This window comes from Eurosta solidaginis, chromosome 5, assembly GCF_040869045.1.
Source record: "Eurosta solidaginis isolate ZX-2024a chromosome 5, ASM4086904v1, whole genome shotgun sequence".
Taxonomy (NCBI): Eukaryota; Metazoa; Arthropoda; class Insecta; order Diptera; family Tephritidae; genus Eurosta; species Eurosta solidaginis.
This window is the reverse complement of record NC_090323.1, coordinates 76,691,583-76,718,889: the sequence shown is the minus strand read 5'-3', so window position 1 is coordinate 76,718,889 and position 27,307 is coordinate 76,691,583. Positions and strand designations below refer to the sequence as shown.

The 27,307-nt window shown below is 37.5% G+C and overlaps 2 protein-coding genes across 10 annotated transcripts in view; one reads left to right on the top strand and one right to left on the bottom strand.

Moving 5' to 3' along the window:
• The window catches only part of LOC137253063 (protein transport protein Sec24C-like), a 584,014-nt gene that overhangs the window by 378,448 nt on the left and 178,259 nt on the right, over positions 1–27,307 (bottom strand). The window lies entirely within an intron of this gene.
• bmm (brummer) overlaps positions 1–27,307 on the top strand; it is a 263,847-nt gene that overhangs the window by 158,790 nt on the left and 77,750 nt on the right. For all 6 annotated transcript variants that reach the window (XR_010947612.1, XR_010947614.1, XR_010947613.1 and 3 more), the window contains exons 5-6: positions 21,573–21,661; positions 21,736–21,847. Coding sequence is in view for 3 of the 6 variants with exons in the window: in XM_067757478.1 (XP_067613579.1) it covers positions 21,573–21,661; positions 21,736–21,847 (201 nt within the window). In the remaining 3 variants the exon portion in view is untranslated. The remainder of the gene's footprint in view (positions 1–21,572; positions 21,662–21,735; positions 21,848–27,307) is intronic.

Sequence of the window (27,307 nt, the reverse complement as noted above, 5' to 3'; positions counted from 1 at the left end):
ACTTGTTTACCAGCTATAACTGCGGATGCACGTTTATAGCTTCTCATATGCGCGTGTATATGTGAGTTATACTTCGACCGATGATTGCATACTTTTGTGAGCATCTGAGATATATGCATGTCTATGTGTGAGAACTACTTTGCTGGTGATTGCATACTTTTGTGAGTATCTCTCCGCTGCTGTATGTACATATGTGTAGACATAATGATTGATTTGTTTATGTAGATACAAGTGACTGCTTAGTATCGGCTTAGAGATGATAGTATCCCTTAGTCTTGCTAATATTCGTCACAATATTATAAATATAAACTTCATACCGTGATAAAGTATCAGCTGTTTGACACTGAGCCGATTAAGGGGTTTATTGGCTTGTTTTATTGCAGTGTCATATCGCAACTTCAGGATACATCGAATGTTCTTATTTTGCATAACCTGTGAAATCAATATTCGAGTTACAATGAGCCACCCAACTCTAGATCAAGACTAAATCTCACGAGAACGACCTAGATAAGTTTTATGGGAGGTTGCAGAACTCAATCCATGTATACACATAATGGAGTACCTATTATTTACACACTTTTTTCCCGAATCGCCCCTACAATTTTGGTTTCAAGTTCAAAACAAATATAACAAGCTAATAACTAGTAATATTGGTTATTTAAACCATGCGACAATCTGCAATATATTTTCAATATAAAACAAGTAAGGAAGGCTAAGTTCGGGTGTAACCGAACATTACATACTCAGCTTTGGAGACAAAATCACCATGTAGGAAAATGAACCTAGGGTAACCCTGGAATGGGTTTGTATAACATGGGCAGTGGCGGATTTACGGGGGCGAGGGGTTTTCGGGCTCACGTTTTTAAAATTCTGACCGTCGACTCGCCTTCTCTACATTTTGACTTCCATTGCAAACTCAGTTTTGGAACAATTCACAACACTTTCATAAAATTCATGCTACTTGTAAAACTTTTATTTCTCACTTGTTCACTTAATTCTATACTTCTTAAATCCAATTAAAAACTGCCCTGCTTAAGTACTTTTTTAGTGACGACTTGTTCAGCTCAGTGATGATAATCATGGTACATTTGTACTTTTTTTGGTACATTTCGCTTCCCGAAAGTACGTTGGTACTACATTGACATATTTGGTACATTTTTGTAAAACACCGCCCTACACTTCAAGTCATCTGCAAAGCAGCTCTGAGTGTACAAAAAAATTTAAAATTTTTCGAAGAAAATATATAGTTAAGTTGTTTTGTTGCCGAGCACAATTTGCCATTTGTAATTATGGATCATTTAAATATGCTTATGAAAAATAGTATAACTGATTCTAAAATTGTGAACAACTTTTACATAATTGCATTTTGCCAGAAGAATTATTACTCTCTAATAATAAATGAAACGACTGATATATGTATTTAAAAAAATTTGGCAGTTTCAATTCGAATTTTTGATAAAAAGTGCATTGATAGATTTTTACAGTTGACTTTGACCGATAGTAGCACGGAAGGTATTTTTAATGCCATTATTAAATCTTTGCAAGACCATTCAATACCACTTGAAAAAATTTTTGGTTTCACTGCCGACAATTCCTCAGTTATGATGGGGGCAAAAAGCGGAGTGCAAAACAAGTTGTTCCAAATCTGCATGTTAATGGATGTCTTTGTCACATTTTAAATTTAGCTTCAATGGCCGCTTGTAATGTATTTCCTAACAAAATTGATAAATTTTTAAAAGACGTAAACTATCATTTTTGGATAAACTCCCGTTAGGACTGCAGACTTTCAGAGTTTTCAAGAACATATCAGTAAATAAATGCATGTTATACTACAGTACGCCCCCACAAGGTGGCTTTGTGGACAAGCAGTCATAGATAGAATTCTTGAGCAATGGAATACCCTCAGGTATTATTTAAAACTTTACGTATTTGAAAATAAAAGCAGTAATCAAAATATTAATCTTATATCTGAAATTTTTGGAAGTCCTATTTATAAAGTATATTTTACATTTCTTTCTTATATTTTAAATGAAATAAATAATGTGAGTATAGGAATGTAGTCTGAAGATACTCGCATACATTTACTTATTACCAAATTAAAAATTTGATAAAAAATCTTATTTAGACTCCACTCCTATTTGGATGTTAAATATTGATTCAGACGAAAATCACTTAACCCCAGATGAAGTTTACTTCGGTGTTAATGTGGATATTATTCTATCAAACAACCTTTTCGAAAAAGACGTACACTTATTTAAGAGCTGTGCTAACCAATTTTATATACGAATTTGTAGTACCTTATTAAAGAAAGTAAATTTAAATGATAAAACTTTGTTGTGGGCTGCAAAGCTTTCGCCAGAAACTATTTTAAGCGGCGAAACAAATAGTATTGTGCCTTTAGTTATGGACTTGTTTCCGAAATCTGAATTTGATAAAATAGAGAAAATTAATTCCGAAACTAGAGCTTTAGCAGAAAATGAGAGCCTTAAAAATTCAACAATTTAAATACATGCAGCTTTTGGGCAGAATTAAGATCAGTTAAAAATGAATTAAACGCGCAAATGTTTTCCAATATTTATAGAATAGTTCAAGGCGTATTGTTGATTCCACATTCATCCACAAACGTAGAAAGCATATTTTTTATACAAAATTCAACTAAAACTAAGTGCAGAAATATACTTCAAATAAACACAGTTTCGAATTTAATAAAAACTAAATACTCGATGAAATCAGCTAACAGAGTTGTCATAATATAGATACGAAAAAAAGCTTCTTGTCAACTGAGGTATTTAAAGAACTCAAAGAGTTTCCTGACTAAAATAGTTTTTGGATAAAGAAGCAGAATATAACTCTAGTTTGGTTCAAATTCGCATCCGAAAACTTTTGGTACATTTTTGGATGATTTGGTAAATTTTTTCCCTCGTTTGGTACAAAATGAAAAAATCCATTTAAAATTCCTGGTTCAGCTATACATCGTGCAATCGCTTCGGCTTCGGTTATCACGAAGCGTCGGCACGAAGAAATAGTATTTAAGCAAAGTGTTTGTGAATCACAGTAGCATTGTATGATGCATAGTACAGGTCTACAAGTAGGATATGTAGCAGCACGCACATACACAGCCACGCTCACCTGATAAAATGCTTGTTCTTGTTGTTTTTTTTTGTGGATGCTATTTGACCTCGGTTTCAAAATGTTTTTCGCGAGTTGAACTTTTGAACGGGTAGAAAAACTTTGCACCCGTGTTTGTATTCTTAATACTGGAATGACTACGCGTCCTCAGATATCCCAATTCAAAACTTTTGTATAATTTTCTTTGGGACCCATATAGGTGCACTACATTTTCATACTAAATTCGTTCAAAAAAATTTACCATCACCGCAACCCATATCTGATCTTCCGCTCCTTATTTTGTTTTCCCGCGTCGCTTTCCACGACAGCAACCCCGGTAATTTTGACACTTCGTTCAGTGTCAAACTCATGTTCCACGTAGGTTCCACTGAGTTCCACAATAGTTTGACACTGACCGAAGTGTCAAACTGCAGTGTGTTAGAAAGAGAAAGGAATTATTTCCTTCTCATACATATCATACTTGTAAACCTGTACTATGGTATGATGACTAATTACCGATGCGGTTAGCCATCGCTGCGCTCGCTTGTTTGAATGAATGTTCATATACGTATGTGTGTTAACTTACACATTCGATGATCTTCGTAAATTCACTGTAGAAAATTAATATAATTAGCTCACGGAAACTACAAATATTTAATCCGATTAAAGTATTTATCTAAATTAATTTAGCATACACTGAAAATAAAATTTCGTAAATAGAACGAAAGATTTCGTACAATGTACGAAAGTGCTTTCGTACATATTACGAAAGAATGAGACATCAGGTCGTTATTATATTTACGAAAAATTTCGTAGTATTTACAAGAGTTTCGTATACTGAAAATAAAATTTGCATTCGTACTATTTGCGAATAATTTCGTAGTATTTACGAAAGATTTCGTTAGTATTCACGAATTAGCAATTAGAAAATTCCTTTCCACCTTGACCGGGCATCGAACCGGATATTTCAGGATTATAATTCGCAGCTGCATAGCGTTATGCCGTCACTGCCTGTTCAACCGCCGGCTAAGTCATAGTTTTCACATACATGTTTGTTTATTACAACATGCGTCGTAATTTTGAGGAACGAAAGATTTCGTAGAATGTACGAAAGTGCTTTCGTACATATTACGAAAGAATGAGACATCAGGTCGTTATTATATTTACGAAAAATTTCGTAGTATTTACAAGAGTTTCGTATACTGAAAATAAAATTTGCATTCGTACTATTTGCGAACAATTTCGTAGTATTTACGAAAGATTTCGGTAGTATTCACGAATTAGCAATTAGAAAATTCCTTTCCACCTTGACCGGGCATCGAACCGGAGATTTCAGGATTATAATTCGCAGCTGCATAGCGTTATGCCGTCACTGCCTGTTCAACCGCCGGCTAAGTCATAGTTTTCACATATATGTTTGTTTATTACAACATGCGCGGTTCCAGGGGGGGGGGGGGGACTTTTTTTGTATTGGCTGTAATGAGGTATATAATACTAATCTACATAGTACTTTCTTATCGCACAACGGATTTTTACTCATTTTGAATTTTTCTTGCTTTTTTACGTTATTATTATATATATTAAAAAAAAAGAACCCCCCCCCCCCTCCCCCCCTAGAACGTAAAAAAGCAAGAAAAATTAAAAATTAGTAAAAATCCGTGTTGTGATGAGAAAGTACTATGTAGATTAGTATTATATACTTCATTACAGTCAATACAAAAAAAAGTTCCGCCCTCCTCCTGGAACCGCGTATGATTACAATGTACGAAATTTTTTGTACATTGTACGAAAGCGGAATTAAAGATTTCGTTAGACCTCAAACCCATTTGTAAATACTACGAAAGCTTTCGTACAATGTACGAAATTTTTCGCAGGGAGAAATCTACGAATGTATTTTGTAAAATACACGAAATATTTCGTAATATGTACGAAATAAATATCTTACGAAAGCCCTTTCGTAATATTTACGAAAGGTTCGCAAAATCTTTCTTCATTGTTTAAACTCTTTCGTGATATGTACAAAATTTTCGTACATTGTACGAAAGATAAGACTACGAAAGTCTTTCGTACCACTTTTACGAAATTTTATTTTCAGTGTACGATGAAATGCACAAAATTATTCGAAATACACTCCCCTTGTATAAACACATTCTAGGGTTACCCGGGTCCACATTTTGGCCTATATCTTCGAGACCCTAGTCGCCAATAGGCATGAAAATTATCCTGTACTAAAGTACTCATCAGCAGCTTTCATTTCATATCTGTATTGTATAAACACATTCTGGAGGTACCCGGGTCCACGCTTTGTCCTATATCTTAATACCCTAGTCACAAATCACAAATAGTTATAAAAATTACCCTGTACCAAAGTACTCATCAACAGCTTCCATTTGATATCCATATTGTACAAACACATCCTGGAGTTACTCGGGCCCATGTTTTGGTCTATATCTCGAGACCCTAGTCACACATCGGCATGAAAAATACTCTGTACTAAAGCATTCATCAACAGCTTCCATTTGATACCCATATTGTACAAACACTTCCTGGAGTTACCCGGGTCCATGTTTTGGCCTATATCTCGAGACCCTAGTCACCCGGTATCAAAGTACTCATTATACAAACCTTCCCCGTGGAAAAATACATATATATACCAATTTTCATAATAATCGGTCCAGTAGTTTTTGAGTTAATCGTTGACATACATACAAACATTCATTTATATATATATAGATTTTGTTGCACCATACTGTAAAGATATTAAATTTTTTGTTGAAATTTGACTTTAAACAATTTTTTTTTTAAGTGGGCGTGTTCGTCATCCAATTTTGCTAATTTTTATTTAGCCCACATATAGAAATAGGGGTAACGTTACTGTCAAATTTTATCATGATATCTTCAACGACTGCCAAATTAAAAAAAAATAAATGTAAGGCGCGATAACCTCCGAAGAGATCTAAGGCCGAGCTTCTCTTTCAATTTGCGTCGTGCTCCTAGCTTTTTCCTACAAATTGGCGGGATGGGACCTACTTGTTTAATGCCGACTCCGAACGGCATCTGTAAGGCAGATGAGTTTTCACTGAGAGCTTTTCCTGGCAATTGAAAAAAACTTTTTTCTAGAGTTTTTGATGTTGCTTTTTCCGGGGCGTGAACCCAGGATGTACGGTGTGGTAGGCGGATCACGCTACCATCGCACCACGGCGGCCGCCAAATTACATTTTGCAAAACTTTTAACTTATCTTCTTTTAAAAGTGGGCGGTTCCACGCCCGTTGTCCAAAATTTTGCTAATATTCTACTCTTCGTCATAAGGTCAACCCATCTACTAAGCTTCATCGCTTTATACGTCTGTGGTAATGAATTACCGCACTTTTTCGAAATTTTCGATATCGAAAAAGTGGGCGTGGTTATAGTCCGATTTCGTTCATTTTAAATAGCGATCTGAGATGAGTGTCCAGGAACCTACATACCAAATTTCATCAAGATACCTCAAGAGTTACTCAAGTTATCGTGTTTACGGACAAACGGACGGACGAACGGACATGGCTAAATGAATTTCTTTTTTCGCCCAAATCATTTTGATATATAGAAGTCTATATCTATCTCGATTAGTTTATGCCGTTACGGATTACCGTTATGCGAACAAAATTAATATACCCTGTGAGCTCTGCTCAGCTGAGTATAATTACTAGCAGACCTGACAGACATAGTCCTGCCCTTACTTTGGTCTAGATGTGTAACCTTAAAAAGTGTTTAGCTCTTACTGTCCCTCCTCCTCTCTCCTCCTTTTCTTTATCCTTTTATTAACTCCTCTCTCTGCGTCTCTTCCATCCCTTTTATTTCTATCTCTCTTTCCTTTTCCCTTCCCTGCTCCATCTATCACCGCTTCTCTATCTTCGTCTAACTCTTATCTCTTTTTCGGTCTCTTTCATCTTCCCTCGATTTTCTTCTCTATAGTTCTTCGCCATCCCTTGTTCCTAGTCGCAAACCCAGAGGGTTGTATGTGTTTTTGAATGCTGTTTCGTGAAAAAATAAAAACAAAATTTATTTAAGAATTCACGAGCTTAACACCGGCTTATAATAATTGAATATTAAATTATTATGTTTTTCTAAGAGAAACTGAAAAGAAAGAAAGAAACATTTACTGGCATATTGCGATGGTATCATTTCGAAAACCGCCATGTAATCATCATCAGGCAATTTTGTAATGTTATCAAAGGTTTCACCGGGATTCGAACCGCGAATCACACGGTTAAACTGCAGTTGCCTTAACCACTAGGCTATCCTGGTTGTATTTGTTTCCTGGTTTCTTTCTATCTTTTCAGTTTCGCTTAGAAAAACATAATAATTGAATATTCAATTATTATTAGCCGGTGTTATGCTTGAATTCATGAATTCTTAAATGAGTATAAATTGAACACACCATTAAACAAACAAACAAAAAATTTTGTTTATAAGAAAAAATCTTAAGGGGTGGACCTCTTTTGCTAGAGCCACTGGGTCACGCTTACTGATAGAACTTTTAGAAAAAGTATCGATGCAGGTACTCATTAAAAATACTTGAATCAAAGTATCGATAATAGTACTCATACTCATATAAAATACTCGGATCAAAATATCGATGCTAGTACTCATACTCATTAAAAGGTATCGAATATACTCGATCCAAGTGAGTAGTTCGAAAGTGAAGAAACTTTTTATTTGTATACCTTTCCTGAAAATGAAATGCAATATTAAGTTTTGTCCAAATCTTAAAATTGTTAGTTCTCTTAGCAGAAGGGATAGACCCACCAAAAATACTTCCCAATGCTGCCGGTTCTATGTACCGGAGGAAAGGGATTTTTCCCGAGCAAGGGATGCCATTTCAGTGTATTAAATATATATTGCGCCCTCCCACTTTTGCTCCGAACAACTCTTTTTAGGGCGGTCACACTCGTGCCACTGGGTCACGTTTACTTATAGAGCTTTTAGAAAAAGTATCGTTACCGGTACTCATTAAAAATACTTGAATCAAAGTATCGATACTAGTACTCATACTCAGTAAAAAGTATCGAATATACTCGATCCAAGTTAGTACTTCGAAAGTAAAGAAACTAGTTATTTTTATACCTTTCCTGAAAATTAAATGCAATATTAACTTTTGTCCAAATCTCAAAATTGTTAGTTCTCTAAGAAGCGGGGGTAGACCAACTAATAATGCTTCCCAATGCTGCCGGTTCTATGTACCCGAGCGGCTCGGGATTTTTCCGACCAAGGGCTGTAATTTCAGTGTAACCCCATGTAATTGGTTGCGTCCTTCCTACAAAGTGTCATCCTCCCAGATCCTTGCAGCTGAACTGCGCCATATTCCCCTGCTCCGGGAAAGTATCGAACCCAATCCGGGTCCAGTACCTGATCCCGGTCCAGAGAAATGGTTTTACTCGTGTGCCGGAAACGAATCGTTTTAGGACGGCGTGTCAGGTGTAAAGGATGGTTTCATCGATCAGGGTGTTCTGGGCTAAATCGCAACATCCGTCGACCCCGCAACTTTAAAATATCTTTTGTGGCACCTTACTGTTCACGCCCAAGTGTGTCCCGTAGTCTGCATCTTAGCGCCCTCACTATATTCTAAAGGCTGCGCTGCCCAACGAGACACAACAAGCATCCGATGCTGCTCGCGCCTCGTGATATAACGATACTTTTCCAAAAAATACTCCAGTATTTGGTACTCGATGCTTTTTTTCAAGTACTGAGTAAAGTATCGATACTTTTCCCAGATACTTTACCAAGTGCCGATAGTCTACATATTTAAGATCAACAAAGTTCAGTTCATTAACTCCATAACTTGAACATAAACTGAGATCATCGACGAAGCTCCGCATTCAACCTAAACCGACTTTTTGACAGCGCACAGTGTTTCGTGTAGAACAAGCTAGCTGGACAAAATTATTTTATAAGATTTTCCCGTTTCATATGCAGTCATTTATTACAACTACGTAATTTTTTTCAGCCATATTTTCTTTTTTTTATTTTTTCCAAAATTTTACTTCATATGCATACATTTGCTTATTTCATATACAGTAACTCATGTGAATAAGTGACATAGGTCCAAAAAAATTTAAAGGACTTAAGAATATTACTTTATTGTACTTAAATTGAATGGACTACAAATCTCAATACTCTAAAAAAAATTTTAAAATTCGGAAAAAAAATTCAAATTTTTTATGAAAATTCGTCGAATTTTTCAAACATTTTTTAAATATAATTTAGTTTTTGTTATAGATGGTGACACATTTTCTTATGGGAAATTAGTTAAAATAAATTTGCGAAAGCGAAAATTGTAATAATTGTCCAAAAAGGTGTGTCTACTTATTTATGTGAGTGACTGTACATATGTACATACATATTTTTTATTTATTTGAGTATTTATCCTGGCACTACAATTTTTACAAAATTATTTTATAGTACCAGTCAGGAATGTAAAAGTGAATTACAATAATAATAATAACAATGTAAATAATTAAATTAATTATGTGAAAATTACTTATTACAAAAACTTAAAAGTAAAGTATCATACAAAGTAGAAAAGACAATAGATTTAAATTAAATAAAACGTGATCCAACAAAAAGTTATAGGGTAGGTTATCTTTTATAATTATGTTATTATTCGCTATCATCACTTTCATTCAATGAGTCACTTGTGGAATAGTCATGAGCATCAGCAACACTACTGTGAAAGCTTGAAACAACTGGGGTATTTATTGACTCCTCAACATTATCGGGGGACAGTAAATGTAAGACTTCTGAAGTCAGACATTTAAATTTTTTCTTAGGTATATCCCAAAAAATGTTAACTAAAGGATCCGATATTATAAGCAACATATTCATAAGATCTCTATTCGTGGCTTCACGCGACTGCTTTTGTGTGTTATCGTCCCTGAATCGGCTCAAATCTTTGTTACGGGCTTCCTCAGAAAGTTGACCAATAGGTAAAATTGCTGATTTTATAATATCAGTAATATGCACTAAGATTTTATGAACTGTAACAGGCATATTAAACCATGGATAGAGATCTATATATAGTTTTTTAGTCTCGACCGCAAATTTTTCAAATCTTTGGATATTTATATTGTACGCAGATGCTAATGCGCGAAGGAGAGTGTCGAATCTTTTGATGAGCGTTACATCCAATCCCGTATTCTCAGCACTAGCCTCAGAATTTTCGAACAACCTACGAGCAGTGTTGCCGTCATCGGTATTGCCGAAACCTGGTTTTGGTTTATCTACTATCAATCCAAGTACACTTTTAAATTTATTCTGGATTTCGTTGGAACGTAGCTTTACACTCTCTTTATCTGCCTCATTCATAAGCTGCCATTTTTTTACTTCGAGGCGATAATTTATGTGAAGCAAGCATTCAAAACATCTTATCCATGCATGGAGAGTAGACAAACCAAAACCAAGGTTATCTAGGTTAGGCGTAAAGTCCCGTAACTCATTATTCATATCTTTTGGAGTGGCACCACAAATATAACACTTTTGTGCGGAAGAAGTTTCAGTCAAAGCATTGCAAAATTTTCTGTCAATCATTGTAAGAAGCATATTGTGATTTACGGAAACTTTGTATTCTTCGAGCATGTACTTTGTTGGCAACAACGCACTTATCTCCTCTAAAACTTTGTTCGTTTCAAAAAGAATAAAACCTTTTGTTTCTTTAGAAAAAATTAATTTAATTGGTAGAAGAAGGTCGAAGATTCTGCCAAACAATGTTACCTTTTTCATCCTGTAATTGAAGAGGAACGAAAGAAAATATAAACAAAAACTCATCGGTGTCAGAACTGCATGTAAACTTTTGCTTATATGTGCTATGGCCAGAGCTTCCATCGCAACCCCACTTGCTGATTAAAGTATACGTCAAGTTTGTAGGTAATAAACAAAAACAACAAAAACTTCTTGATTTGCTAAAACTAAACACTCAACAGTTTTATCTAATACGGACTGGACTTTAATTTCCGCACGTGTTTCACCCACATCAATTTCATTTCGATAGCATTCTGCCTTAGCTTTTCTTAGACTATAAAATGATGGATAAACCTTATGACCTGCCTTGATGCTCCACTTCCAAGTCGTCTTGTACCCATGAGTCGTCGACTTGCTATCTACGTAGTATGCTAAAGCTTCTACATTGCTCAATTATCTTGCATCTGGCTCACATGTCATCTTTTTGCCGGATATTTGAGTGGTTTCCTGTTATTTTTTTTATAATGTTAGCAACATTTCTGTTGCCGGGCATACGCGTTGATACTTCTGCCGCATAAAGTAACTCACCAGGACTTCTAGATTGCAAGAGGTCATCCACTCTACGCCGTTTGGTTGTTTCACTGCAGCTAACAAAGTCCTTCTTTCGTTTTCCGTGGTCGGGGATACCTGAAGAAGTGGTTGGTTGGTCTGATGGCAACTTTGAATCCACCGTTATTGTAAATGTGAAGTCTGGACTCGAAATCCACTCCGAGTTTTTATTCAAAAATCGCTCCTTAGGTCTTCCACAAGTGTTCCACTTTTGATCCAGCTTCGACGAATATGCCGATATTTGTAAGCTTAAACTTTTTATCGAATACTCGGCTGCTTCGTTTAAATCGTACTTAAGTACAACAAAACTCAATAATTCTTTATATCTGGTTTCCTTCGAATGTTGAACCCAAATGTCAAAAAACTCCGTTCTTGGTACGGTTATAACTAAACTGCTTTGTGTTGTTGATTTTCCGACAGGGTGAATAGCTGATGATTGTTGTGCTGCCATCTTAAGTGTCGTTGATCGTTCTGATTTGTTATCAGTTGTGCAGTATTTATATTACATTCAGGTATTGGCGTAGATGCTACCAAATGGGGTTGTTTTGTGTAGCGTTCCTGTGTGGTTATACCTGCATTAGGATTGTTTTGTATGTACCTGTTTTTATGCCTTGGTGACTGGTGCGGTAGGTTGTGGCAGGTTGAAGTCAGTGATCTTCGCCTTTTTGCTTTTAGTGTGCTCTGGTTGACCTTGCGCGTTTATTTTTGTGTGTTTTATGGCTACGTGTTTATTCCCTGTACCTGGGAATTGGTTTTGCCGTTTGTAGATCAGCTTTAAAGGTTCAAATATCTCGTCGGAGCTGGTACGTACATACATCCTATTTTATATGTGGAGATAACAAAATCTACAAAAAAAAATTAAAAATAGATGTGCAAAGAATTCGCAATGGTTTTTTCTTTCTACTATTAGAGAATACTTCCGACTATAACATATGTAAAATTTAGCCCGGATGTCCGCGGATGTATGTAACTTTTTTGTCCCTAAAGTTAAAAATATAGAGAAAAAATACCTTTTCTTATTAATAACGGAATGTTAAATATATTGAAAATACTCTAATTGCGAAAGAATTACTATTAAAAAATTTTACTTACCTTCGGGCTTAGAATGCATCAAAAAAATTATATAAAAGTGTTCACTTAAAAGAAATATGAAGCTTAATATTCAACAAGAATTTTGCAAATTAATCAATGCATTTTACGGTCACTCCTGCCTTCTTACTTCAATTACTCAATATATATGAGCAAAAATATCAAAAAAAAAAAAAAAACAGAAATCATACATACAGACAAAATTGGTTAATTCGTTGTAGTTCTATAAATAGAACGAAAACAGCAACAAAACCAAAGTTTCTTTGAAAACCGCCGTACCAAGCATAGCTTTAACACATAATTGCATACGAAGTATGCAATGTGTAAAAGATTAAAATATGCAAAAAGAAGGCAATTGGGAAAGACTTCACAACAGGCATGACGTAGCTGAATGCGTTTACAACCATTTCAACTATCGTAGGGGTGCGAGTTCGACTCCCACTCCCGGGAGAAAAGGCTTTGAAGAGATTTACAAGGTATAATCGAAACAGCTGTCGCCTTGTCCGTCCTGATGTCACGTTGTTTAAATTTTTCCCAAATTATTAAATAAATTATAGAAATCCCGTTATTTTGTTTGTTTTCTTTCATTTCTCATTACACTTTTCTTGGAATAAGAACTTTGTTTTTGTCCAGCTAGCTTGTACTACACGAAACACTGTGCAGCGGTGGAACGCGAGACGATTTATGTATATGGTGGTAAAAGAAAAGTATGTGTTTATTGTCCAGAATCACTAACTCAAACAAAATTATGAAAAGCTGCTTACTCCGTAAAATTTCAATACGATTTAACTTGTCATGCAGTATAGCTTTTTCGTCGATTTTCGATATACCTTGGAGGAGATTTAGACCGACCAATTTGCGTCGTGCTTTTCTAAATTTACCTTACAGATTGAGGTGACGAGATCTACATATTTTATGGCGATTTCGAACGGTATCTGCAAGCCAGATGAATTTTCACTGGTGTGCTTTTCATGGAAGAACTACACTCGAAGTGCTTGCGGAACCACTGCCGAGAGTTTACCCCGTTTAAAAAACCTTTTTCTAACTGAAAATTTCCTTTTTAAATGCCATAAGTCGAACACAAATCTTTTAAATCAATAAATGTTTGTCACGTTTCTCTATAAATGTATCCTTAAAATATATTGTAACGAATTTAGGGAAATTCCGCTTATTTGAAACCTTCTGCTAACGTTTGAATCGCTAAACTGTTAAATAAATCACTCCAATATCCTGTATTGCAAAATGATCTTTATTAGACTACTTTGGGAATAGTACAACTATACTTCACAATTATACTTCGCTTCGAAACTGATAGCGTGTTTAAATCGAACTGATTAGTCATGCCTCAGCTTGCGCTGCTTTTAAATTCTCTGTAGCCTAATCTGCATATTTCTACTAAGGTCTGGAGGTTTCGCCTTCTAGAATAGTTGTATCTCCTACTTGGTAATTTCTATATACATGTATATTTGTAGTTTATGTTTATCTTATAGCCGTATGCGGGTGAATGTGTGAGTAACTACTTCGGCTGATGATTACATGTGTTTGTGAGTATCTCTTCTTTGCCTTGTATGTATGTGTGTAAATGATGCTTGATTTGTTCATGTACACAAGAGTAAAAGCTTGTTTTATTGTTGTTGTGCTTTTATTTACTAACAGCTTAGTGATGCTAAAAATCACCACACTGCCCTCCACATAAGTCGGATCTTCCCGATCAGAAAAATTTTCTGATCTAAACGCTGCCAGCCTTTCCAAATGAACCAATTTCATTTTGTTTGTATGCGGTAAACTACATCGTTGATCCGTTTTACCACTTTGTATGGGCCTTCCAAATTACACAGCAATTTCGGGGACAAACCTTTTTTCCGTTGTGGGGTGTTAGGAGCACCAAATCTCCTTCCCGAAAACCTTCCGAATTAATTGCTTTATTCTATCTGGCTTTCATCTTGTCACTCATAATCTTTGTTCGTTGCCTTACAAGAACGTGTATTTCTGTCATCTCTTCCTCCAAGACACCAGTTGATTTCTTGGCGTTTCTCTCCGCATCGGCATTTATCCCAAACTTCAAATCAGCTGGCAATCGAAGGTCATTGCCAGAAATTACCTTTGCGGGCGTTTGGCCTGTTGTCTCATGCACTGCCGATCGGTATGCCATTAAGAATAATGAAATATGTGTATCCCACTCGTTATGGAACTTGTCTACTACTTTCCTTAAGTGCTCCTCCAAGGTTGTATTGAATCGTTCCACCATACCATCGAATTGAGGATGCAATGCAGTTGTGTTTTCCGAATACCCAATGTTTTACACATTTTATGGAACACAGCTGATTCAAAATTTCTGCCTTGGTCACAATGTAACTCCATTGGTACACCATACCTTGCAACCCAATTGTTTGTAAACACTTCTGCTACTGTTTCTGCTTCTTGATTTGGGATTGGGTATACCTCTGGCTATTTGCTGAAATAATCCATAACCTCCAATACATATTTGTTTCCACGGTTACTAGTAGGAAATGGACCTACGACATCCATAGCGATCCTTTCAAATGGTGCGCCTGTGTTATATTGCTTCATCCGGCCATGACTTCGGGTTTTGGGCCCTTTCGGTCTGCTGCAAACCTCGCAGTTGACAATCCGCTCAGTGACCGACTGACTTCAACCAACCCAATAGAATACCTGCTTAATTTTCTCGAGCCTCTTCGTGATTCCCAAATGACCTCCACTTGGACCATTATGAAGCTCGTTGAGAACGTCAGGAATCCTTTTCCTGGGAACAACTATGAGTTTCCTCTTACATTGACCATCCTCACTCTCCCATACTCAATGCAAGTACCCGGATATCAATTCTAAACTATTCCACTGGGCCCAATATGACTTCGCAATAAGACTCTCCGCTGACATCTCCTCTCTATTTGGTCTTTCGTTTCGTTCGAGCCCTTGCATAACATGTGACAGATCTGTATCTTCTAGCTGACATTTTCTTAGTTGTTCCTTGTCCCATTCATCCGTATACGTTATAGTCATTAGCCGGACATCTATAAATTCTTCTTTAGCCTCAGCTTTTGAACAGTGTTTGTATTTCAAACTACATGGTCTTCGTGACATTGCATCAGCATTTCCATGGGTACTACCTTTTTGATGCTCAATGGAAAAGTCATAGCTTTGTTGTCGCTCGATCCATCGTGCCAATTGACCTTCTGGATTACGGAACTGCAGGAGCCATTTCAATGCGTGATCTGTCCTGACGCGGAATCTCTGCCCGTAGAGGTCTTTGTGAAAATGTTTAATGCACTCTACCAATGCCAACAGCTCTCTCCGTGTAACGCAATAGTTCCTCTCTGGTTTTTCAATTGATCGGCTGTAATATGTAACTACGTTCTCCTGTCCATCGACCAGTTGTGATAAAACGCCTCTAGCATATCCACTCGCATCTCTATCTAGACTAAACGTTGTTCCTGGAATCGGATATGCCAACATTGGGTCAGTGCACAAACGCTCTTTCAATGTTTGGAAAGCCACTTCCTGCTCCTTCCATTCAAAAGCTTTATTTTTTCTTGTAAGCTCGTGGAGGCTATGAGCTACGCTGGCAAAATTTGGTACAAATCGGCGGTAATATGTGCACAGCCCAAGGAAACTTCTTAACTCATGAAGATTCTGGGGTCTTGACCAATCATTTACTGCCTCTATATTTTCATTTGCTGTGCAGAGGCCCTCCGTCGTTACTTTATGACCCAAGTAACTAACTTGCTTCTTGAACAGAGAACACTCTTTGGGACTAAGTTTCAAACCAGCGCCAGCTATTCTTTAGAAAACCTCCTCCAAGTTCTTCAGATGTTCTTCGAAGTTCTTTCCCAATACGATGATGTCGTCCGGGTACACTAAGCATGTTTTCCAATGTAGTCCTTTCAGTACCTGATCCATGAGTCTGGTGCATTACATAGTCCAAAGGGCATTACTGTAAACTGCCAAAGACCATCTCCTACACTGAAGGCTGTTTTCTCCTTGTCTTCTTTCTTCACCTCCACTTACCAGTAGCCACATTTTAAGTCCAGTGTGGAAAACCATTTTGTACCAGATAGCGAGTTCAGAGTGTCGTCAATTCTTGGCAATGGGTAACTATCCTCTTTCGTGACGTCGTTCAACTTGCGGTAGTCCACGCAAAACCTCATTTTTCCATCCTTCTTCTTCATAATTACCACCGGTGAGCTCCATGGACTAGCTGATGGTTCGATGACGCCGCTGTCGCCCATTTCTTGTATGATTTGACTCACAACTTCCCGCTTCGCCAGTGGAACACTAAGAGGAGCTTGACGGATCGGCCTCGCATCTCCAGTGTCAATTTGATGTTTCACAACGTTGGTGTGGCATGGTTTGGAGCCATCTTGGTCAACTCTAGCCCCTCCGTCCATGCCGTGATGTCATTTGAAAGATTAATCTTGCTAGTTGAAACGTTTTCCTGGAGCTGTTCACAGTTAATAACTATTTCAGCCGATTGGCATCTTCCCAATATAGCTCCTTTGGTCAGTTTTAGTGGTGACTTGAACTCATTGAGTACTCTTACCGCGATACGTCCATCATGTTCTGTCATAGCCAGGGTTTTTCCTACAAGTACGTTCGGTGTTGATCTGTTTGCTGCTTCGATAACCCACAATTTGCTTGTCCCAAAATCTCCATCAACCTTTGCCCAGATGACTGCCTTCGATATTGGTGGTATTTGCTGATTCTCCACCACCAGCACTCGTTTACTGCTGTAGTCTTTCTCGTAGCCGAAATTAAGTGGTACATCCATGTTCTTATATCGCATCGTCTTGCTTCGCATGTCGATCTTAATGCCTTGGGCGATTAAGAAGTCCACTCCAATTATGATTTCATCAACAATCTCTGCCTCTACAAAATTGTGTAGTACCGCGACGTTCCCAATTGTGACTTCACATGATACTTCTCCAATTACCTGAGTGTCCTCTCCAGTGGCTGTACGCAATCTTGCTCCATACATTGGTCTTATCTTGTTGTTGACTAAGTCCGATCGAATGATGGAATGAGATGCACCCGTATCTACAGTCAGTGAACGTTCCTTTCCATCCACATGCCCTCCTACAGTAAGATTGCTTGACCTTCTTCCAATCTGCGAGATAGAGATTATGGGGCATTCAATTGCGGGAGCCAGCTGTCGCCCCTTGCGGCTGACTCGCTTTAGTTTAACGATTGAGTGGACTTGGGGATTTGCTAATCTCCTTCAGATCTTCGTTGACGGCCTCCCACATTGTTGGAACTATTAGGACCGGTGCTGCAATGACGTGCAATGTGACCTGGGTTGCCGTACTTGAAACATTTCATAACTCCGGCATTTTTCTGTTGTGATCCCTTCAGTGCTTACAAAATTGTGTCTACCCACTCTAGCCTTTTTACTTCCACACGATGAGCTTTGTATGCTGGTTTACTCAATAGTGACGCCGTTTCCTGAGTCAATGAATATGATACCGTTTCAGCAAATATTTTCTTTGGGTTCGCGTATGTGGCTGGCTTCGTCTCGACGTCCCGTATGCGATTAATAAAGCTCTGAATCTTTACCCTTTCAGTGTATTCCACGGGTGCGTCCGCATTTGCAAGATGAGCCAATCTTTCAACGTCCGAAACAAACTCCTGCAAAGTCTCGTTAAATTTTTGGCAGAGGTTTTGCAATTCTATTTGGTAGATTTGTTTCCTGTGTTCACTTCCGTAACGTCGTTCTACAGCAGTCATCGACGCTTCATAGTTATTCCGCTCTCCTTCGGGAATCGTCTGTAGGATTTCGGCTGCTGGTCCCTTCAATGCTACGAATAGAGCAGCAACTTTATCTTCGGCATTCCAGTTGTTCATTGCTGCGGTCTTCTCACACTGTAGCTTAAAGACCTGGAAAGGAGCAGAACCGTCAAAGGATGGTGTTTGTACCTTTGGATTACTCGCTGAAACTGCTGGGTGATTTAGCTGCAACTCCTGCACTCGTCCTTTTAACTCACCGACTTCTGCCTGAATTTGAGCGATTTTTGCATCCTGCGCTTCCAGTTTTGATGATACCCTTGCTTCCTGTTCTGACAGCTGCGAGGATGTGCGAGCCTCCTGTGTTTTCAACTGCTCGGCCATATATGTCTTCTGTTCTTCTAGTTGTCTTTCCAGCTTGTATGTAATCTGTGTCGACATTTCTCGTTCCCATCAGGATGGAATACATACTCGTCCACATTAATTACTTCCGACTCCATAACGTCTCGTAGCCGTGCTTGAAGTTCAGTCTTATTGCCGGTCAATCAATCCACCGTTCTCCAATTCCTTTTTTAGTTGCTGGATCTTCAATTCACTTAACTTCGCCATGTCCAAATTGTATTCGAAATCTCCGGAAATTATTCAACAATTCCTCTTCTGACACCAGTTGTAACGAATTTAGGGAAATCCCGCTTATTCGAAACCTTCTGCTAACGTTCGAATCGTTAAACGGTTGAATAACTCACTCCAATAATCTGTATTGCAAAAAGGTCTTTAGTAGACTACGTTGGGAGCAGTACAACTATACTTCACATGTATATTTGTAGTTTATGTTTATCTTATAGCCATATGCGGGTGTATGTGTGAGTAACTACTTCGACTGATGATTACATGTATTTGTGAGTATCCCTTCGTTGCCTTATATGTATGTGTGTAAATGATGATTGATTTATTCATGTACACAAGAATGGCAGCTTGCTTTATTGTTGTTGTGCCTTTATTTACTAACAGCTTAGTGATGCTAAAATTCGCCACAATATGTATGTCGATATATGGGTGTATAATGTTCGGTTTAGTCCAAACTTGAACTACCTTACAAGTTTTCTACTAAATTCAAAACATACGATCTCATTTAAAAAAATATTCTTCACTTTTGGTAAAAATTCCGAAGTACTCACTTGGATCGAGTATATTCGATACCTTTTACTGGGTATGAGTACTATCATCGATACTTTGATCCGAGTATTTTATATTTGCACAGGCATCGATAATTTTTCTAATAGTTCTATCACTACTCGCGCCAGTTAACGACATACCCTCACTTCAGGTCTCGTACACCATTACTTGTATACCACACCCATTCTGATATGCTTTATCATGAACCGCAACGGACAAACAATATGTGTAACAATAGAAATGCACTATCACTAGAATAAGCAATAAAACCCAAATAGTTTTGTATTAGTAAACAGATAAAAACCTACGCATCTCAATAGCATAAATAGCACTAAGATAAATGTAACGTTCCAACCACCCGTGAACCAGATACGGATAGAAATTTAACATGCAAATTCAACAACAACGTTGTTATCCTGATATTTATCTGGTTCAATTTCTGATTCGTATAGCAGTTCTATTCGTTTTGTTTTCTGTAGTAGATTTTTTGACAGCTAACTGCATTTGAGTTGGTAGCACTGAAATAAATATGTGTACATATGTGTATACATAAAAGACTTCGCCACATTTAAAAGCAAAAACACGGAGAGAGTAAACACCTTGAAGAAAATGTAAGGAAAATAAATAGTTTGTTTACGTGCGGAACTATTTAAATGTTAATAAAATAAATTTCACTTTTAGCGAAAAGAGAATGTGGACCACCACCATCAACAAAACACATGTTTTATATTAGTGCTGCCAGCTGTCATAAAGTTGATCGAGATCGTTCCAATGAGATTTGATCTGAGCCAGAGGTCGATAACTCAATGGAACGCTCCTAAAATAACTCACATTACGTTATCATGTACACTGGAATAAGAAGACATGTAAACAATTTACAATACCCAATGTAATCTCGAAACAAATAAATGTTATCAGTAACGCATAGAAACAGTATAAATAGATGTAAGACTAAAAATTTAAGACAGTTCTGAAAATAAAGTCTGAAAAGAGCTCTTGCTCATAAATATATATATTTTATTTCAAATTCCTACTCGGACTCATAACTCGCCCCACGGGGCCACCAGCTGACACGGCCGCTTCTCCCCATAACTACAATCTTCGTAGCAGAGTAGATAGGAATACCTAACATCAGCCCCGCCCCCTTCTTCTCCTCCTTTCTGGCACTAGCACACGAGTAGGTCAAGAAAACAGACTATTAGTTCCTACCACTTTGTGCACCGTTTGCCAGCATAGAATATACATGCTTGCGACATCGGCGCAATCCAGTTCCTGCTTGGAATGATGGCACTTTCCTAGATTTTTTCATGCCATGTTGCCAGGCCGCAAACCCAACTACACCGGGTAGTCCTATGCTTACCCAAGGACGCCCATTCCCAGGGCCCAACATAACTTGCGACCTAGCCGCCCTCAACCCAGACTCAGTCACCCGTCACTTACCCCAGAGTGGCGACGACTTCCCCGTTGCCCTTCAGAATACTGCAGTTAAACTGTAATGGGTTAACTGGGAAGATCACGGAGATTTTACGAACTTCCGCATTGCTGCCAATCCAAGAGACAAAACTCACGGCGAGATCTGCTTCGCAGACCTGCTCTGGGTGCAACCTCGATAGAACAGATCGCGAAAGCAAAATGGAGGCGAGTTCGCATTTATCACCCACCACGTGCGTCCTGAAACGTCAATGCATATCTGTCCGGTCAGGCGATACAAATTTAGAAATTATTAACATCTACATTCCTCCTGTTACCTGCCGCCCTATGGATACTGCACTGACATCAGCGCACTACTCACCGGTGAAAACTGCATAATTCTAGGCGATTTCAGCATCTACCACGATCTGTGGCCTTCTGATCTACAGGCGGACAGCAGAAGTGAGATGCTGGCGGACGAAATAGAAGAAACTGCGTTCTACACGATTAACGGGGTACGCTCCCACGCGTATGGTAGGAAGCTGTCACGGTTAGTGACAGAACTTTAAAATAAGTATCGATACCGGTACTCATATAAAATACTCGGATCAAAGTATCGATGCTAGTTTGGCCGTAAAAGGGGGCGAAATTTTCAACTTGCTATTAATATAATATATGTATGTATTTATGTATGAATATTGCAACATAATGTATATATTTTTTATAGATATGTGATCAGCCACATTTTGATACAACTGGCTTACTTCATTCCAAACGATTATACGGGCCACGAGTATCGATATTAGTTGATGAATGGTAAGCATATTGGGTTATACCTTCCATTTAAATTTTTAATAGTTGTTTCCTTGTTTATAATATTTCCTTTTCAGTGGCGCTCCCTCAGCAGAAGGCGATGTAGACAATTTTGAACATATTCTGAAAGTTACGACTCACAATGATGCTTTATACGCTTACTATTATACTGACGACATAACAAACAAGGTATTTAGGATTTTTCTAACAACAACATTGCAAATATACATATATACATATGTATGTAAATCAAATGACGCGCTCAAAGCAAAAATGACGATCTACATAGTCGATTCAGGGGTCCGAGCTTAGTATACCCTCTACAAACTCAATATATTATTAGTTAGAATTTCTGGTTTTCAAATTTGTACACTGTGCCACCAACAAATCTATTTCAAACGAAAGGTGTTATTATGTGTTTTGTTGTACAGATTTGAAAGCTTAGCGGCTAGATCATACTAATGTTCTTCAGAGCACGTCGGTTCGAAACCTTACCATCACTAAGTTTTTATTTATTTCTAAATGCTAGTGTAACTTTCTCTTTTTTTAAACTGAATCTCAGATCTGCGCACCCTTTTTCACGAAGCCTGGTATAATCTATGTCTTAAATGAACATAATTTTCTCATATATGTACTACAAAAAAGTTTCAGATTTAGGCTCAAACTTGGACAGGTCTATGGACAAGAATAACTCAATCATGTAAAATTCAGATACATGCTGAAAATAAAAAGTTGATATTTATGTTAGAGAACTTCAAATGAAATGCAATATAAGACATAAATATGTATGTGGAAAATGTGTTAAAAGGTCACCTCACAAATATGAGACTAAAGCACCTCCATTAAAAACACGAATGAATGACACGATTATAGGCGCTGGTTTTGCATTCACTATATTTTTGTTGCGTAGTCCGCATCCAGTAAGTCAGCCTTCTGGTTCACTAGAAGCACTACAGGTACGCGCACAGCGGCACCAGCGCTTCACAGTACGACATATTTTCGTAATTCACACTAAGCGGCAATCGACCGTCACATTGCGTCAAAAGTTTGTGTTTATTTTTATACTCAGCTGATCAGAGCTCATATTTATATATGTAATACTGTTCCTGGTATTACATATATAAATAAATTAGCGGTACCCGACAGATGATGTTCTTGGTCACCCTGGTCCACATTTTGGTCGATATCTCGAAAACCCCTTCACATATACAACTAAGGGCCCCTCCCTTTTAAAACCCTCATTAATACCTTTAATTTGATACCCATATCGTACAAACACATTCTAGAGTCACCCCTGGTCCACCCTTATGGCGATGTCTCAAAAAGGCGTCCACCTATAGAACTAAGGCCCACTACGTTTTAAATGATCATAAACACCTTTCATTTGATACCCATATCGTACAAACACATTCTAGAGTCACTTCTGGTCCACCTTTATGGCGATATCTCGAAAAGGCGTCCACCTATAGCAGTAAGGCCCACTCCCTTTTAAAATACGCATTAACACCTTTCATTTGATACCCATATCGTACAAACACATTCTAGTGTCACCTCTGGTCCACCTTTATGGCGATATCTGGAAAAGGCGTCCACCTATAGAACTAAGGCCCACTACCTTTTAAAATACTCATTAACACCTTTCATTTGATACCCATATCGTACAACACATATTCTAGAGTCACCCCTGGTCCACCTTTATGCCGATATCCTGAAATGGCGTCCACCTATAGAACTATGGCCCACTCCCTTTTAAAATACTCTTTAATACCTTCCATTTGAAACCCATGTCATACAAACACATTCCAGGGTTACCCTAGGTTAATTTTGCTAAATGGTGATTTTCCCTTATTTTGTCTTCAAAGCTCTCAGCTGAGTATGTAATGTTCGGTTACACCCGAACTTAGCCTTCCTTACTTGTTTGAAGCTGTAATAATTTCAGTTTTGTGTGAAGAAGAGGAAAGGAGAAGAAAAGGTCGCAGCTATGGCTGCAGAAACGCAAGAACAAAAAGAATTTACTCACCATCTGCTCAAATGTCCTTTGATATTTCGGCCCAAATATTACTTTTTCTCGTACCATTCATGTAATGCTCATGTTTTAAATCATAAAGCTCGGGATAATTACTTATTAAAATAATTGGCTGTTCCTCGTTTATTTGCATTTTGGGAATATATTTTGCCGCGAGGTAATTCACACCACGCGACACTTTCCTACCTTCATGCGTGGACAACAGAATAAAAAAAGTAATGAGGTGAGGGAATGGTGTCTTACTCCACTAGCTTTTTTTGCATTCTATTCCATTGTAAAATAATCAATAACAACTTACCATAGTCAATACGTCGAGAGAGGGTTATTACAATGATTTTTTTTTGAAGTTTTACCTTCGGTAGCGACCTCTAAAAACCTTAGGGAAAAAAAATACGCCATCAGTATTTTCGAGTAAAGAATGATTTTGCGGGGTGCCACGTTAATCAACCTTAATAAATCTATATAAACTGCAATAAACCCAGCAAACATTCTTTAATTGCAATGTGGAACCAACGCCCCTAACACCCCTCTTACGCTGTTGGAACTGCAAGTATCCTTGGACTCCCGTTAGAGGATATTGATGAGTATTTGTGAGTGCTACAAAAAAAAAACAACAAAACTTATTTGCCTCATCAACATATCATTTTCTCCACCTATTGGAGCCTGAAAAAGATACTTTTAATACGGCTTTAAGAGCCTTATATGAGTCTTGGAAGCCGTATATAATGCAAGTAAATGACATTTATTTTGATATTATAATTGCGAAGCATACCCAAACCTGTGTGAAAATACAATATTTGGGAGGAAACCCTTAAAAGAAATATGGTAAGAAAGCAGTATGTATGCTTTCTTTATAAGTAGGACATACCAATGTCAGTGCAGCCAGCGCTAGTTCGAGACATAGAGAATTCGACATGCCAGCCAGGGACAAACAATAATATGTGCAAGATACGAAAGCATATGGTGAAGATTGAAGCTTCAATCTGATAAATTGAGGAAGATATGACAAAAATTCTCTTTTCTGAAAAATATGTTATATACCCGCTCACCAAATTTGATCAAGATATCTCAAAACTTGAGGAACTCGTTTTCATACAAACAAACATACGGACATGGCTAAATCAACTCAGTTCTTCATTATGACCATTTCGGTATGCTTATTTGTGGGTCTATCTATTTCCTTTAAGGACTTACAATTTTGAGATTCGTGACGAAGTTAATATACCATTTCATTTTCATGAAAGGTATAAAAAGGAGCAGCAATGTTATAACAAAAGCAAATAATAATTTTCATAACATTGGTTCCAGAAGAAAAACTAAATAATTTGCTGATCGCCAAAACACGTCCGATTTATTTGATGTTCTTTAACAAATCAAGTTACAATCCGAAAAGAGTATAGCAATGAAATAAAGAAACTATTATGCGACATATCTGATTTAGAATATGATCAAAAATCTTACAGACTAGATAAAATAACATATTAGAAATAAAGTTAAACATTAAACATATACAGTAGGTATAACATTATGTAAAGAGTGCATCAATGCAGAAAAATCAGCATTTAATATAGTTGATGACTTATTTAAAACAGTGAAGGAAAGCGGAAGGTTGGGCTAAAATGATTGTAATGGCCCTACTGGCACACAAATAAAAATATAGGAATGCGCGCAGATTTCTTCGCGGCACATAAATCTTCGTAAGAAGAGTCGCAGAGTCCAACAGCCAACGATTAGGTCGTAAACAAACATTACCAGCTGCACCATTCTCCTCGTTTATAGTGATTGAGAATTACCAATTTACAACGAGAGGAATAAGAAGGCAACGGGTTATCAAAATCTATGGTGTTTAAATAAAACGGACAAACTTTCTTCGAAATCTTTTTATTCTGGCTGAATGACTGATGGGGTTTCAAATATTGGAAGCATATTCTAATTTAGAGCGCACTAATGATATATATAGGGCTTTCTTGGTATACAGATCCTTAAAGTCCCTTGCATATCTGCGAAGAAAAGCAAGGTTTCTGTAGGCCATTGGGGGCACATAACATATATGATGGGTGAATGTGAAATTAGGATCGAAGACAAAGTCTAGGTCAACATATGCGTTAATTGACGTCAACTGGCTGCCTGATTAATTTAAATTTTATTTACTATTGCATATAAGTTAAGATATATGACTACAATATAATTTAAGATGATTACGCGATTTGAACGAACGTATACCCGCCGTTGAAATCATCCACATTCCAATAATCTTCGTTGAAAGACAAAGAAGTGACCTTGTTTATTGGCCTACGAAATTATCCCTTTGACGTTGCAGTTGTACTACCCGAACTCGGCCGTCAGCACCAGGTATAATTTGGGTTAAACGTGCTAGCATCCCGTAGAACCTGTAACACCACGTTTTATTATGGCTTCAGTTGGTACACCAGCAAATGATCATTAACTTCTTTTCTTCATAATATTAGTTGGAACATGTTATCATCTTCGTTATTAAAAACTGCCTGTACATTTTTCTAATATCATCAGTTAAAGCAAAACCCGAGAAGCATAATAAAAAGATCCTGCTGGATTGTAGGACCCACCATAAGAATGTTATTAAGGGATCGATTTGACGAAGTACAAGCAGATGCATCAAAAACAACCCGCAGATTTGGTGTGAAGCTTTGAGGGTGTGGAATAAAATAATGGATCTTTTCGCCAGAAAAGCTGCACAAAGGAGACATATGGTATGGATGTTGTGACCGTTCCAATCTAAGATCTAGCAAGAGAAATCTCCGTTGTACATTGGCCAGCGAATCTCTAATTGTTCAGGCTATTCTTTGAAAAAACGCCCATTTCCGCATATTTTAACGTTGTCTCGAAACACATTCCCTTTCTTCCGGCGACAATTTGTATTTTGGTTGAGAGACCCCTTCAATTTTCCAGAATCATTTTAGGGTGGTGTCTAGTAACGGAGCCTTACCGCTACTTTTCAAGTTCGGTTTAGGGTTTTGGAGGTTACGTCGAACCTCCCTCCGGCAATCCAACCGAAAAGTGTATTCACAAAACAAGGCAACTCGCTTTAGCTAACCTTTCCATCAAATAACAAAACTTAAAAATACCTCGGTGCTTAAAAGCACGCCTATTTTCTGAGGTTTGTAGAACAATGAATTTGCAAGTTTTGGTTTGCTAAAAGTTTTGCGTTTGGTTTTTGGTTTGCTTAAGTTTTATGTTAGGTGGAAGCTGCTAAGAGGATACATCGATGTGTTCAGCTGGTTGTTTTGCAGAAATGGACTTTGTGATGTGGTAATTCTAAGACCATTCGAAGTCTGTAATGAGAGATCTAATGGTTGCGTTTATAGGATACCGTGGCTGTGTTCGGATTTCAGTGATTCCGGAAACCTCATCAATATTTTGGTTCCATTTGTGACGAATATTAGCATCACTAAGCTGTTAGTAAATAATCAACAAAATACAGCAAGCGGCAACACTTATGTAAAAGGCAATGACGAGATATCTCACACAGACAGATGTACTCATCAGCCGAAGTAGTTACTCACACATACACACGCATATGGCTATAAGAAAAACATAAATTACAAATATACATGGATATAGCTGGTAACCAGGCATGAGATACA